A 15,520-nucleotide genomic window follows, 5' to 3' on the forward strand; every position below is an offset into this window, starting at 1 on the left:
ACACACCATCATTTTGAACCTTTTTTTAACATTCAAAACCATTTCTCCTTCAGTGCAGCTAATTAAGTTGTAAAAATGTAAAAACAAATTCAGTCTAAGGAACATCACGTTGAGGCACTCTATTCTAACCTCTGCATAAAGTTGCCTTACTTAGATGCTCAGCATCTACAATATTAAAATAATGAATAAATACATAAAAACTTTGGTTTGCAAAGAAACAGTATGAGAGATGCTGCAATGTAGTAAGTGCATAACTTAAAGTGGTAATGTTGCAATGTTTTGTTCTGTATTAATAACTAACTAACTTACCCTTCCTTTACCTAATCCAAAAACCCATAATTTGTTTTTTCACATTGATGATGTGCGTCCCAAGGATTTACTGTCACTGACAGGTGAAGTTGAATAATGGACGATGGAGGCATCAGGAGTTATTTCTCTTCACAGGTGCCCTTAGCTAGTTTCCTGAAACAAATAAAACAAAACTAATGCATTACTGCTACATCACAAGAATTTTGAGTGTGTATGTATGTAACCTTCTAGTTACACTTTATGTACTCAGTCAAATAAAAGACCACAGAAACTCATGTGAAAATATTTAACAGTATGGGCCATTTTATATCACAAAACCATCTGCTACGATGTCCTATTTTTATAGTTATTGAATAAATTTGTTTGTGTCCAACAAGATCCCACCTCTTGGTCACACTGTTCCCCCGGGAGCCTGTGGAACCCCGGGATGACGAACTTCCCGTGGTAGAGTAGTCACTTGACATTTTGTTTCTGGAAGCACAGCTGGGTTTACCACCATACAGCATCACTTCCCCACCCTGTGTAGCTAAATAACAGAAAATAAATTGTACTATAAATACAATGTCCACATTCTTTTTCCACCCTGTAATGTGACTTTTACACAATAATATGTTGATTAAAAGACACTAAGCACTGAGATGAAGAAAAACAAAACCAGCAACATTGAGACATAATTACTTTTAGCATGTTGCCTTAAGCCTTTGTGTTGGTGGTTTCCAGTGATGTATTCATTCTTCTCCAGGGAGGATAAAGAGCCGTTAGCCACTTTACTGGCTTCCATGCATCTCTGGGATCGCTGCAAATTGTCCTCCTCTGGCGGTGGTTCTGGAGGTGGAGGCAGGTCTAAAAGAAGAATGAGGTAGTACAGAACAAAAAATATACATAATATTAATGTGTGTGCCTAGTATCTGTTATCTCTTGCAATATTGGCTGTTGATTTTTCTGCCCTAAATCTTTTGAGTCATTACATAGAAAGAAAACAAGGACAACTTCATTAATTGTTGTCATTTGTGTGTCATTCAGGAAACTGGAACGGATTCTAGTACAATATCCAAATTAGAACTTTTACCAAACGTCATGGGGCCAACTGTTTGATGTCATAAAAATCCTACCTCCTTGTATTTCTCTTCTGTAAAGTACACTCTGAGAAGGCTTCTTTTTTACATGAAGTTTTTGTTTTTTTGGCAAACATGTATCTGCAGCAGATGGTCTGCTGTGCACTGAATGAGGAAAAAAGCCAAGAAAAAGCAAGTCATTAGAAAAATGTATTTTAACCTTCAACCCTAAAGACCTGAAGAAATATTTGTTGTTGTTGGAGTAGTAGGGGGATGGTCAATTTTAATCTGTTTGTCCTATGACTTTATTGCTGGAGGTGTACATTTGACATTACCTAATGTAGTTATACTGATGATTCCCTCATTTTGCCCCTGGTTATGGACAGAGCGCTGACATTGAGGGTGATCAAACTCCAATGAGCCAAGATGCTGTTGACAAGAGGGGCTGCACTTGGTGTGTGGTGTACTTGTTGCCTCGGGAACTGATACTGGTATCCTGCTGCAAAAGAAACGTGACAAAACTGAACAAATTACCATTCAGAAATACAAAAAAATAATTGGCGATTGCATTTATCCATGCCAGTGAGAGTTAACTTCTATTTTTTTGTAAATAAAATGACACCTGGCTCCTACTTTTATCCACTAACACACTGACAACTACGTCAGCTATGAAAGGTCACTTGCCTACAAAGCTATAATTATAAACTGGCTGGCCTCCCTTTTTTGGACAGATGTTGTCAAGTATTAATGACACTACCCTTCCTAAACAGTCATTGCAAGGACAATTTGGGCATCAGAGAAATTTCTGATCGGGTCAAAGGGTAGAACTAAAATGATCAGGATACCCCAACACAAAAGTAGTATGGTTACCAAATACATTTATCACTCACGTACTCTGAAATCTGATTGCCCTCCTCTTGTTGGCGATGTAGATTATCGAGTGTTTCATCATTGGGTGATGGGGTAAGAGTGGCGGTGGACTGATGACTAGAGGATGTGACAGGGGATGAGTCATGGTTGCTGGAGGAAGGGCTATCTTCACAGCCCTCCATCAGGTATGTTCTCTCTGGCAGGGGAGGACACCATTCTTCATCTAAGCTAGAGGCAGAATAAAAAAAAACATTTTTTTAAACCCCAAAAGCTACTAAAATAAATATAATGGAATATATATTTAGCACACTATACTTCTGTGCCACTTCTAGCTGTTAAAATTATTTTTTATTTATTTTTTTTGTCTGACTTACCCTATATCCATATCCTCATTCTCTGAGAGGTCATCATTTTGTATACACTGTTCCAACACTTCATCCTGGGGTGGTGGGGGTAATGTCTCCATCCAGGTTATAGATGGTGTCTTCACAGCCTTACCCATCTTTTGCTTTGGTTTACCTAGACAAGAGGAAGTGACTGCACTTGTCAAAATGTGTGTCACAAAAAAAAAAAATCATGTCAAATCATGTATCAAAAACCAGTCTTTTTCCTCTCACCATTGCAGTGTTCTGGTCGAGCATACTGAGCTCCAGAGTTTTCTGGTTTGCTGGTCCAGTGCCCATCAACCTGAAGCTCACTACTATGGAGTGGGCTCTGCATTTGGTTTGAGAATGGTAGAATAGAGTTGGAAACATAGGGAGTGGTTGAGGTGTGTTGGGTGTAGGTGGAGTTGTAAGGGTCTTCGCTGGCGGTATCAATAGTGCTGTAAATGGCCCCCTCACTGGATCCACCAATGCTGTATTTCTCTGTCTGATTCAGGTAGTTGGAGATGCCAGCTTCTAGATATACATTGTGACAAAAAGTGGAAGCTTACTGTTTGTCTGTAAACATATATCTTGATACATATCAGAATGTAATCCGTTTAAATAGTTTTTGCATTCAAGAAGCTTTATACCATTGTAGTATTGCTCAGCTGTGTCATTACTGTTGGCGCAGTAGATGACAGCCTCTTTACTACTTTGAACCAGGTTGGTGGTGGGCCAAGAGTCTGCTAACCACGGAGAGTTGCCCTTGCTGCTTCCTAGGACAACTGGCCTGCAGAAACATCACAATTTACATGAGCAGCTTTTTGTTCCTAGATAAAAAAAAAAAAAAAGTATAGTATATTCATTTTTTGAAACCGCTTATCCTCAAAGGGGCGTGCGGTGTGCTGAAGCCTAACCCAGCTATGAAACTCCAGTATAACTGTGGCTCTTGATATGATAAGATGAATATGAAAAGAATACATTATTTTCTTCATGTACAATGTGTACTGAAAATATACTAAACAGTGGTAAAAACACAGTAATCATAAAAATTATATATATTAGCTTATACCTTCCACTATGCCCAGATCCCTCAGCAGGAGGAAATCCAACTGCAGGAAAAAGAAAGATAGACTAATATTACATGTGAGATTTACTTTTAAAAAAAAAGAATTCAATAATACATTGCACAAATTCATGGTTCAACTATCTCGATTTAAGCACAGTTTTTTTTAAAACAATGTTATACTTTTATTTCCAGACACTTTTTGCACTTTAAAAGAATTACATTTAAAAATATGAAATGTTTATGGCTCTCTCAGTCAAAAAGGTTCCCGACCCCTGACCTAAACATTGTACTGAATATATATTTAATCGTGTTATGCAAGTGCTCTAACCTGCAGCGGTGTAAGCGAAAGAAGTAGTGTAGTTGCTCAACTCCTTTCTGGTTTTGCGTCGACAATAGATCCAGACACTAAAGCCCATGAGGATGACCCAGCAGGCTCCACCGATGCCGGTAATGAAAGCCGGCTGCTTAACCACGTCAGTGATCTGCTCGGCCAGACTCACGTTGCTCTCGTCGTTGTTGTTGCCAGCATCAGCAACGCCTGGCAAATAGGGCTGTTCAGCACCCAAACCTTTGAGATGCAAACACATCACAAAAAGACATCAATAAAGAACATTGAAAATTTCAGGGCAACTTGGCCCGTGTTGTTTTTTGCTTTTGGAATTCTGTTGAATAAACTGATGGTGGTATCGTAACTGAATACATTTTGCATTGATGCTTTTTATAAATATAAAAATAGAAGACTACGAGGTAAACAAGAAATCACCTCCACAGAGAAAGGGACTTATCTACATTTTTTAACTCACTGATAAAAATGGGCAAAGGTTGACTCTTTGTGCCAACACCAGCGGCAGTAACTGCTGCAACCACAACTTGGTAATCGACACCGGGCATTAGCCCTTTCAACGTCGTGGACAAAGTGTTCCCTCCGACTGTTTTGTTGATGTAGTTGTGTGTCTGGTTCTTTCTGCCACTATTCATACACCAAACCTGTTTTGATAAACATAAACAAGTACATTTACAATGCATCTACTTACTTTGATAATGTTTCATGGCAAGGGCTGCAGCATACATTTGCATTGCTATTCATTTTTGACATTAAATGCGAAAACATTATTCCAGTGACAAACAATTTTTATATATGCAGTAATTGAACAATATTTTCTGCCAGATACCACAACATCAGGAAGGTATTTACCATGTACTCCAGGATGATGCCATTCTGCATATCAGTAGGTGGGGGTTCCCAGGTTACAATTATGCTAGAGATGTTGCTTTGCCTTACCGTTGCCACTGTAACAGCTCTTGGTGGGGCAATAGGCACTAAAAAGTAAATGACAGCACCAAAATTGTGAAACTATAACAAGGAGTACATCAACATATGTGACAAAATATAGTCAAGGAATAGTTATTTCAGCAGGTCGATACAAAATGCTGAACGGAAGCCAGCCGTCTATTATTCTGAATTAGAGGTCTGGATCAATCGCGATAAAGCCTGCAGTGAATTGTTTGGAAAATGAGTTAGCTGATAGCTAATGACTTTATAGTGCCTGAAGAGTGTAAGGAGGAAAACAACTTTGATTTAAAACCATTACCTTCTTCTGGAATTTGAAGCAATACTGTGCGACTGTCTTTCCCCTGGATTTCATCAAAATAAGGCCGTATCTTAATTTCATACTGAGTTCCTTTGAGCATGCCAGTAAGTAAAGTACTACGCTCTGAGGGAGATTTGATGTCTTGAATGAGCCATGTTCCTGCACTGGGGCGGTAAAAGAGACGATAGCCTTGCACATACTGAGATTGACGATCAACCTAGATGAGAAAATAAAATAGATGAAGGAGAAGTTAAAGCGTCGGCCTCACAGTGTCAGTGAGATTCTGAGCGTGAATGTTTGTTCGTCTCCTTGGCTGTACCCATAGTTGGCTGGGATTGGATCCAGCACCCCCTGCACACCTTGTGAGGATAAGGGGTAGGGGAAATGAATGAGTATTTATTTTTGCTAGTTAATAATTCATAGTAATTAATATATAATGGAGTAATTAATAATAATGAATATACAATGATACTATTGAATAAATAAATCTTATAATAGTAATAAATATTAATTCAAGTTAATAATTAATTAAGAAAGACACTTACAGTCCAGGAAACTCGAACTGAGGAAGTACTTGGTCTGATGGGCTCTTGCAGTTGGACCACTACTTCGCTCAGTTCACTCTGCAACTGTTTATGTTCCACTCCCTGCTCTGTTGGATTTACATCTGAGCCAAATGCACATGAAAATGAAGATTACACTACATTCCACTTCAAATTTTGGAAGACAATTCATGATCTGATGCTATGCTGACAAACCTTGTGTTCTGGCAGGCTCTGAGATAGGGCTCGGATCACTCAAGCCATAAGCATTGACGGCTCGTACAATAAACAAGTAGATGGAGTTGGGAAAAAGTCCAGTGACTGTGTGTGTTTCCATTGTCACCATGTCAGCTACAGTTTGCCAAGTGCTGCTGGCCGACTGACTGGAATAGATTATGACAAAACAAGTTATGTTTCCATTTAACAGCACACACGGATGAATGTGTTTTTCTAAGTCAGATGCTCCGAGGCATTGCTTCGTGCTTAACGAAAAGGCATCCATTGTTTTGTAACTCTACAGCCTACTGCTACAACTGCTGATTTCGAATGGAGTACCCAGAGAAAACCCACGCAAGCCCAGGGAGAACTTGCAAACACCCTACAGGAGGACCGACCGTCATAATGAGATTCATGATTCATTAAAGTCACCTGAAGGCCTCCACAATATAGGAGGTTACTGCAGCTCCTCCCTCGTGGGCATTAGGTTGCCAGGTTAAAGAGACACTGTTCTTGGAGACATCTGTGATAATGGGTTTGTGTGGTGGACCTGGCAACTGAAAAGACTCAGCGGTCTGACCAACTGATGGCTCTGCATTCTCTGTATGCGAAGTAAATAAAAGATAACAGTGTGAGAAGTAAACACTGGCCCTTCCATTATAATATCTGTAATATACAATAATCTGGACTGAAAATTTTCCTATTTTATCCTTTATCTTATTTTATTATTTTTCATTTGGGCCACTGCTCCATTGGGCTGTCATTTAGATACGTTTTGAAAAATATACTGAGATAAACAACCTTCAACTGTGAGCACGCCACTCCAACTGGTCTCACCGCTGGAGCTTGTAGCCAGGCAGGTATACACCCCAGAGTCGGTTTCCTGGCAACCAGGAAAGAATATATATAATTAAAAAAAAAAAGAAAATAAAGATTTCTAATGGACTCATTAATAATTTCTGGAAAGCAGAAATTGGCATACTCAAAAGGTGGAACTAAAAGAGAGCTGGCAGAACTTTAAGATATCCAAACAAGTCGTCCCAATGTCAGTGACATTGATTTGAAAAGCACACATTGATGAAGGTTTAACAAAAAAAGATGCAGATTTTTCAAGTAATAATTTTGAAAGGAGACCACAAATAAGATGTTCACAATTCTTGAAAATATATCCATCAATTGAATTTGTGTCAGAATCATAAGAATTTACACAGAGTTCATAAAATTGCACTTAGTGACAGCATTTTCTCAAACAAGGTTAGTAGCTATAAATTACATTATATATGCTCTCACACAAAACCCTAGAGGGCAGATCAAGAGATTTAAAGGAAGGGTCAGAGAGAGAATTTTAATAACCAGTTAGACACACTACAATACACTTTCTGTATCCGATATTTTTTCTTTTTAAATTGTCATGCTGAAGTTGCTTTCCTATTATCTCCCAACAGCTTGCTGGCTTCCCTGCCGCAGTGCTTCTATGAATGTGTAAAGTTAGCACACTCTAAACGATACATTTGGAGGCAAATTTGACATACCTGAAGATTGGCAATTTGAAAAGTGCCATTTTCCAGTAGGCTTATTCGACCATCATCCAATAGAATTCTCTGACCATCCTTCTGCCATTGGATACTGGGAATAGGGTTTCCTATAATATGGCAGTGCAATTGTGCAGTTGACCCTGGTGAATATGTAACATTTGCTGGTCCTTGTCTGATGATGGGGGGGACATGATCTGAGGGTTCTGTTGGGAAATTAAATGCAAGTCAGCAAGTTTACAGAAAAGATCCCACTAACAAATGTAAACTAGAGTGTGCGTGTGTGTGGTAGCAACTCACCGCTTTGTACCTCCAACTGGGCTTTTGTAAGTATGCTTCCTGCTACACTAATGGCCTGGCAAATGTAGTAACCAGAATCCTGGACATGGACATCCATTATAGTTAGCTCACCATTAGGAGACACAAAAATACGGCCTTGTTGTGTCTGTTCCTGAATTGGAAATAGCAAGATCTGGGAAAAAAATGCACAAATTAACTTCAAATTTGGTCAAAGACGAATGAATGACAATTGATTCTCAATTTGAGTGGAAGTTGACATTTTTGCATTTAGTATGTATTACCTGGCTTCCTGCTTTTTGCCAAAAGACAGCCGGTGGAGGGTTTCCTTTTGTGCCGCAGAGGAAAGTTACAGTGTGTCCTGCAACTGTGATTTTGTCTCGTGGGTGCACAACAATCTGAGGAGGCACTGAAGAAATAAGCATCATAAAAATACATTTATTTAGAAACACACAGTAGCATGGCCCAGTTCTAAATATATACCTTTTTATCTTTCCAAATGACAGTTTGGAAGCTAAGTGTCTGCTTTTCAAAGGACTGCTTCTATTCAAATGCAAATTCATTTCTTTTTGATCTGGCTTTTCACTTTATAGACATGTAGAACTGAAAGTTGAAAAGGAATTTAAACTGAAACATTTTGCTTTATCTCTTACAAAGTCTCAGAGAGCTCGCTGTCTATACCCAGTGGAATAAAACTGGCTGTTTAAACTACTCAGAAGCAAAGTGTCTCTTTTAGTAATATCTCCTGGCATACATTCTCAACATTCTTATAGAGTATTCAACATAATCCCAAACCCCATTAAGAATACTAATTAAAACACAAATAAATTGGTAAAACAGTCTGACAGGTCTGAATGCCACAATAATTAGACATTAGATGCCTATTAAATCATGGTGTCTAACTACAAGTACACAACATTCAGATTCCTGAATTTCAAAACCAACTTTCTTCAAGATAAAAGTGACTAAGAGAATAAAGTTTAAAAAAAAAGCTATCAGCTATGCCTTACCGTGTACCTGCAGGGTAGCTGCTGCCTCTGCTTTGCCCACACTGTTCTCTGATACACATGAGTATGTCCCCTCATCTTCTGCTTGCACCTGGTTCAGGTGCAAACTGTTATCAGTCCGGATCACATATCTACAGAGTAAATGAATTGAAGCAAAACATTAACATTACTTCAAAATTGTATTCCATCATAGCACGACATTCAAAAACATTGCTCATTATGCATTGGTGGACTCAAGTAGCACTTGATTTACACAAACAATTGGTTGGTGCAGCAATAGCTTCCTATTAGATGCAGTGAGTGCAGTATAATGTATTAAGAAGTACAGCGACACCATTTCTAACCAAGTTACCTGCCCCGTGGCAACTCTCCTTCTTCTCTTCGCCAACGAATAATTGGTGGAGGATCCCCGTGCACTTCACAAAAGAAGTCCACTGTTTCCTCGGCCAACACCACTTGGTTTATTGGTTGTTTAGTGAACACCGGCCTCTCTGATGTAGATAGGAAAGAGGAAAGTCAGTTCTTATTTTCTTGATTTCTGAGAACAGTTTGACATTGCTTTGGTCTAATGCCACAAAAAAAACAATGGCAATAGTTAGCAGAGACAAATTCACATCACTTGGTATATCTGAAGTCCTGTTATACCAGTCTATGAAGATAAGCCCAGTCCAGTATCCACATAGTTTAAGAACAGCTATCACAAAGTGACATACCAAATACTACCAGTTCAGCGGGATCACTATCTTTTTCTCCGACCATATTGGTTCCAACACACACGTACATGCCAGCATCACTTTTCCGTGTGTTGGAAATCATCAATTTGCCTCCCCGGATCTGAAAAAACACAAGTAAATTACATATTAGGGGTGGACCTGGTTTCCCTAGATAATATGTATATGTTCTACCACCACATGGTGTGCCCTCAATAAAGAAAGTCGTAATAATACATAACACTAGACATAGTTAGAAAGAATAAAGGTTATATATTCAACAACAATATACCGCAATCCTCTCGTCTCTGTCATTGACCCGGACATTATTTCTCTTCCACGAGATGGTTGGTTCAGGGTGTCCTCTGGGGGGGATACACTCCATGACAGCTGGCTCACCTGCTGCTACCACCACATCACTGGGTGTCTGACGGAAGTCGTCTCTTAGAACTAGCGAGGGGGAAACACAAGAAATTGAAAGGTACGTATGTTGTTCCATTTACTTGCAGGGCAGGTACATTTTCTTCAAATGAATCTTCCAGGTCCCAGGTCAATTCGATTAACCCTTTCATTTGTTATTCCACCCTTTCATGAAGTTGTCAAACAGCAAACTTACTTGCCACTTCCAGCGTTGCATTGCGACTGACCGCCTCACCCAGGTAGTTTCGTGCTACGCACACGTAGAGCCCTTCATCGGGTTTGCTCCGCCGACCATGTACAATTCGTAAGAAGAAGAGGGAGCCACTGGGTAAAAGCATCCTGTGAGAGCGAGGGTCCTCGCGATCCGTTTCAACTCGCTCGCCATCTTTGTACCATTCCACCATTGGTGTTGGACGGCCCTCAGCTTTACAGTTGAGGGTGGCTGCTTCTCCTTTTGACGCAATCAAATCAGATGGATGTTCAATAATCTGTGGAAGCGAATCCTCTAACCTTGGTTGAGATGCTGAAACAAGGAAACACCATGGAAGAAAAAAGTATTAGTGATCTGTTTTTTTTAAAGATCTATTCTATGAAGATTTAAGTTTGATGCCTTTTGTCCGATTTGACAGAAACCATTTCCCATTGAGAATGTAAATATATTGTGTTTACTATGATAAGTAGGAAATCAAATGTTATTGGCAAAATGTAAATGACATGACGCTGCATTGACTAACAGCTTCCGTGTGATTCATTGTTCTTTTCAAGCAGTGTTCACACAGATGCTGCCCTCCCTTTGTTTCCAGGTGAGCACAGCTGCGCTACAAGGTCAGAAGTGACGTCACATATATCACGTCACACATCTGACATGGACTGACTTCAATGATGAGCTCATTCTCAGAAGACCAGCTGCTAACTGCCTTCCAACACAACATTCTCTTTTTTATGTGAATATTGATGACATAGTTGTCGGTCAGAATAATTTACAAATAACGACCAATAATGTGATTCTATATGTGATATCAGTTAAAAATACAAAAACAAATAGGGATCAGAAATAGAATGAATGATGAAGCATCCTCTGCTTTCATTGGCCAAGACTGCTATTTGAAGATGAGTGAGTAGCCTCTGCAGTGAGCCAGGAGCAAGGTCCAATTAGTGCAAATGAACACCCACACCAAGTGGAAGAGGTGGTGTACACAGATTAGAGTTGTGATCACGCATGTGTTCCGCCACTGTAATGGGACTAATTGCATGTGAAATGTGATGCAAATACAGGGCCAAAGTGAGGTGCCGGGGTCTTTGCCACCCACGTGTGAGTCATATTCAACATTAAAAGAACCCAGGCACCATTTTCTGTTATGAACAACCCACAGAGTTAATATAAACCATGGGCTTTTTTTTTTTTAAAACAATTATCACTGATCACTACATTTCTTTAGCTGTAATTGGATGTTGTCTATTCCCATTGTTTCCATAGTGACTTAGCCTTAACCTGCCACTGAAATCTTCAGCACCATCTCACCCTTTGGCTGAAGAGATTACTGAATAGAATAAAGAACTCTCATTGGCCACTCTTTCATGTCTTCCATTGTCTGCATTGGGATTGCATCTCTCGGCGATTTGTAACAGAAGCAAACCTAAATACCAGTGGATTCATGAGTCTCACAGCCGGATTTAGTGTAAAGTGGCAAGGGGCAGGTGTGAGGAGCAGAGGGTCACATAAGTAATGATGTTGGAAGGGTTAGAAGGGATTTGAAGATGACTTAAGGGTTGTGACCTATCCTGTGACCCGAGAGTCATCAGTACACTTAACCCCACCTTTTGATTGACCCCACGGACCTTTACCCACTTTTTCATCATGTCCTACAACAATGGCTAGCTTTTCTTTATTCTCTTCTTTCAATAAGACTTGTTCCGTAAACTCTGATGGATGGTGAAATCAATGACAGTTCCTTTTTTTGTTTTCAAATCAGCAAATATTGGGTTGCATAATTAATTTGACAAATTTTGATGGACGACATTTGAACATTTTAAGTCTCACAGGCATGCTGAAGTGAATGTATTTTTAGGCTATTATGATTATATTCTAAAATGTATCAATTAAAATAACAAAAGATACTTGTACATCTTATTTCTCCCTAAAAATGCGGCCCAGTATTTGTATACGTAAAAATGCTTTAATGTGATAAAATTAAATTATGGTGCACTTGCCCACACTTTTAAAATGCCGACATTTTACCAAATTACTCCATGTACATACATGCACATTCTATAAAAATTTAAATTTTAAAATCACTGATATTTTAACTGGCACACAGGCATTATCCCAACAGATTGAGTTTTAAAATGGATATGGTCAATGATAAGCCATTCTTTGAAACAGCATGTCCTTGCCTAGTGGAGACTGTGATGAGTAGGCTCAAGCTTAGAGCAGTTGAAAATACATCAAAATCCTTTGTGGTAATTAGGAGCCTAGCTTGACAGATGAGTTGTGGTTGAGCTGCTGAGCACCCCCAGATGCCGAATTGCCCGCGTATTAAAGCTGAGAAGCTTTTTTTTAATGAGAAACATGGGAGGGGCAGGTTTAAAGGGAAAAGGTGAAGGATAGCTGGCTAGATTGAGAGGATAAAATGCGGGAATATACAGAGAAAATCAAATTCACTCACATGCCTTTTTTCTTTCTATTTTGCACGTCTTGTAGCCATAGCAATAAGTCAAGGGGAATTGGAAGTGAAGTGAAGCAGATTGGAATAATGAACAGAATAATAGTGAAAAACAGTTGCTGAAGGTAGTTACAGTATTATGATGGATTGCTTCTCTTTTTAATGATACCAATATCAATGTAGTAATTAATGTTTTAAAACAAGAATGACGTATTTGATATCGTCCCTTAAAACAATTTGAGACTTTAAGTATAAAATCATTCAAAAAAAGATTTTTTTTCCCGTAATTTTGTTATTCACCTTTCACTTTGAATAAAAGGCTGTAGAGGAATAAGTACTCGGTAACTAGACTTTAGAATACTTTTTTCAATACAATCTTAAGTGTCTCAAAATCTCTATAATTCTATTCTATCTAGCCCAGACGTCCTTCTCCCAAGCAACTTTGTCTCAGTGGGACATGCCCTTAACATGTCACCACTGGGAAGCAACCACAATCATAACAGAAGAATAAACAATTTTGCTCTTAATAACAGGCATAATACCAAAAAAACATCAGGAAGGCATTAAATGTCATGTAAAGGTTAAGAATAATCATTTTTTTTAAATATAATCTGACGTCAAATTTGAACTTTTTATGAAAACAAACTCAGGTTTCACTATATTCAGATTGCCATTTCATTTTTTAATGTCAAAGCCACTGCCAAATATGATTTTATTATCATTACACCTTTGGTCATAACACCACACTTTAGCTGGATTACCATCATAAAAGAGAAGAGCATTGTTTGGCTACAGGAAAAGTTGAAGAAGGAAATTTGATTTTCTTACCTGTGATGTTTCCCCACTCCAGCAGAGATCCATTCAAGGATGGCAGGGAGGAGTTGACGAACACATCTGTGCTGTTGTTGGTGGTTGGAATGTTCTCAGTAAAAAAGTTCATCTGCAAAAGAGTATTGAGCAGATACCGCAGCATCTTGCCACGCAGAGTCAGCTGCCCTCCAGCCTCTCAATGACTCTGGATGTTTCAAAAATCACTGCTGCCAAAATCTTGTGCCTCCTTTCTTGCTTTTTTTAGGGTTAAAAAAAGTCACATTTTTGTCTCACATCACATAAAGTGAAAATATGAGATCTTTTAGGAAAAAAAGTTAACATTAAGTAAAAGTAAGGAAAATATGAGTTGATTGATTAGATATAGAAGACTGCATCAACTGAGTTTAGGTCCGTTCCCGTATCGGATTGTTCCTTCCTCCTCTCTTCTTTTGTTCTGCGATCACATAACTTCACATGCTGTCTCCATTCACACACTCACACACACACACACATACACATACATACACACACACACAAACTCTCAAAAGAATCCACCAATGTAATGATGACCCTTTGGATTTTTTTGGTCTGCGCTATGCAACGCCTCCATCTGGCTCCTCCTGTGCACCTCCCTCTCTCCTTGCTATCCATATGTATGTGAGGGGGAATCCCAGGGGTCCGCAGGAGAGGAAGAGAGCAGGTGCTGTGGGCAATGAATGTTTAATTATTATATTAATAATCATCCCAGGAGGCTTTGAATATGTGAGGTGGAGGAAAGAGGTGAAATAGAACTATTGTCACTGTCAGTACTGTAAACCAGACAGATGTATTGTTTCCATGTGTATGCAAATGTGTTCCTTATGCATTACACAAGCAAATATGGGAATCGTCAAATCTGTGCGGGGATGTTTGCCACCCAAAATTAACTTCATTTGAAATGCCCCCCAAAAGTTTGCAGTGTATTATATCGTAGGAAATGGCCCCAATCCGATCATATAAATTGAAATCGGTCTATTCACGTCATTTTCAGGGGTTATTTATTTATTTTCACTTTTAAGAATGAACTCATTAGCCACATTCAATCCATTTTGACCAGGAGTTTTGACACTGATTCTACCACTGTCTCCCACCACCAATTTTCCATATTAGTGACATAGAAAATAATAAATGTTGTGAGAACTAATTTACAGTGGGTCTCCCTTGCACAATATAATGAAATAAACTTCATTAAGGAAAGGGAATGCCAAGGGGCAAATTTTGCATGTCATAAATTAAAACCATTAATATTGTTGCTGTGATTGCAGTCTGCCTGCATTGTAATGTTTCTTCTATTATGCTTCGTGTGTGGATATCCATATTGATGAATGTAGGCCATGTCCATTAATCATGCCAAGTAGTCTATAACAGTAAAAGGCATTCCACAAAACACTAATGACAGGCACTGTATGTGGGTTTGTAGTATGGTCGCATGTGTTAACTGGAGTCCCCGCTGACAACCTCAGTGTGAATCCCAAAAATGCTGGCTGCCCCACCCATTCAATCAGGGTCCGGTCCTCCTGCTCAATTTCTCTGACAATGGCGTTTCAAAGTTGTTGTAACAACCGCCATCATGCTTTCTTTTCTATGGTTTGGGCTTATTTTGGATTTCATTTCAGACAGTATTCAGTTCATAAGACATTTCTACCAGCTTTATCCAGAATTAAATGCAACATTTGATTAATTGCCTACATAATGGCTTGAGAATAAAACAAGGTACTTTGAGATATGATGAAATCCTGGTATGGTAATAAAGCAACATAGTATGGTTTATACTGTATCCTGAGAATAAAAATGAAGAATTTTGACTCAAATGTAGTCAACAGAGAGAGAGAGAGAGAACATAGAGACAATGAATTATTGTCACTATTATAATGATATTGCATCATGAACAATAACAATATACAATCAGAGGTTAGGTACAATACAAATATTTTTCTAAAACCCTTATATCAGACATGGTTATTGAAAGTTGTACCCGCAATGAGATCGACATCTGAGCAGAAGCAATACGCAACGAGACACCA

At 38.9% G+C, this 15,520-nt stretch overlaps 1 protein-coding gene across 1 annotated transcript; it reads right to left on the minus strand.

Moving 5' to 3' along the window:
- On the minus strand, positions 1-14,093 carry robo3 (roundabout, axon guidance receptor, homolog 3 (Drosophila)). Its single transcript, XM_077740273.1, has 27 exons — positions 13,476-14,093; positions 10,181-10,507; positions 9,857-10,014; positions 9,568-9,688; positions 9,207-9,345; positions 8,858-8,985; positions 8,132-8,256; positions 7,851-8,022; positions 7,551-7,756; positions 6,820-6,901; positions 6,451-6,619; positions 6,019-6,185; positions 5,806-5,927; positions 5,261-5,477; positions 4,864-4,988; positions 4,472-4,655; positions 3,997-4,236; positions 3,672-3,711; positions 3,250-3,389; positions 2,852-3,133; positions 2,609-2,753; positions 2,259-2,462; positions 1,700-1,863; positions 1,422-1,529; positions 988-1,152; positions 694-835; positions 1-462 (listed from the first exon to the last, which is right to left on the minus strand). Exons 1-27 carry the CDS (start codon positions 13,618-13,620, stop codon positions 429-431), a joined length of 4,251 nt encoding a protein of 1,416 aa, XP_077596399.1. The 5' UTR covers positions 13,621-14,093; the 3' UTR covers positions 1-428.
- Between the last annotated feature and the right edge of the window lie 1,427 nt (positions 14,094-15,520).

This window comes from Stigmatopora nigra, chromosome 19, assembly GCF_051989575.1.
Source record: "Stigmatopora nigra isolate UIUO_SnigA chromosome 19, RoL_Snig_1.1, whole genome shotgun sequence".
Taxonomy (NCBI): Eukaryota; Metazoa; Chordata; class Actinopteri; order Syngnathiformes; family Syngnathidae; genus Stigmatopora; species Stigmatopora nigra.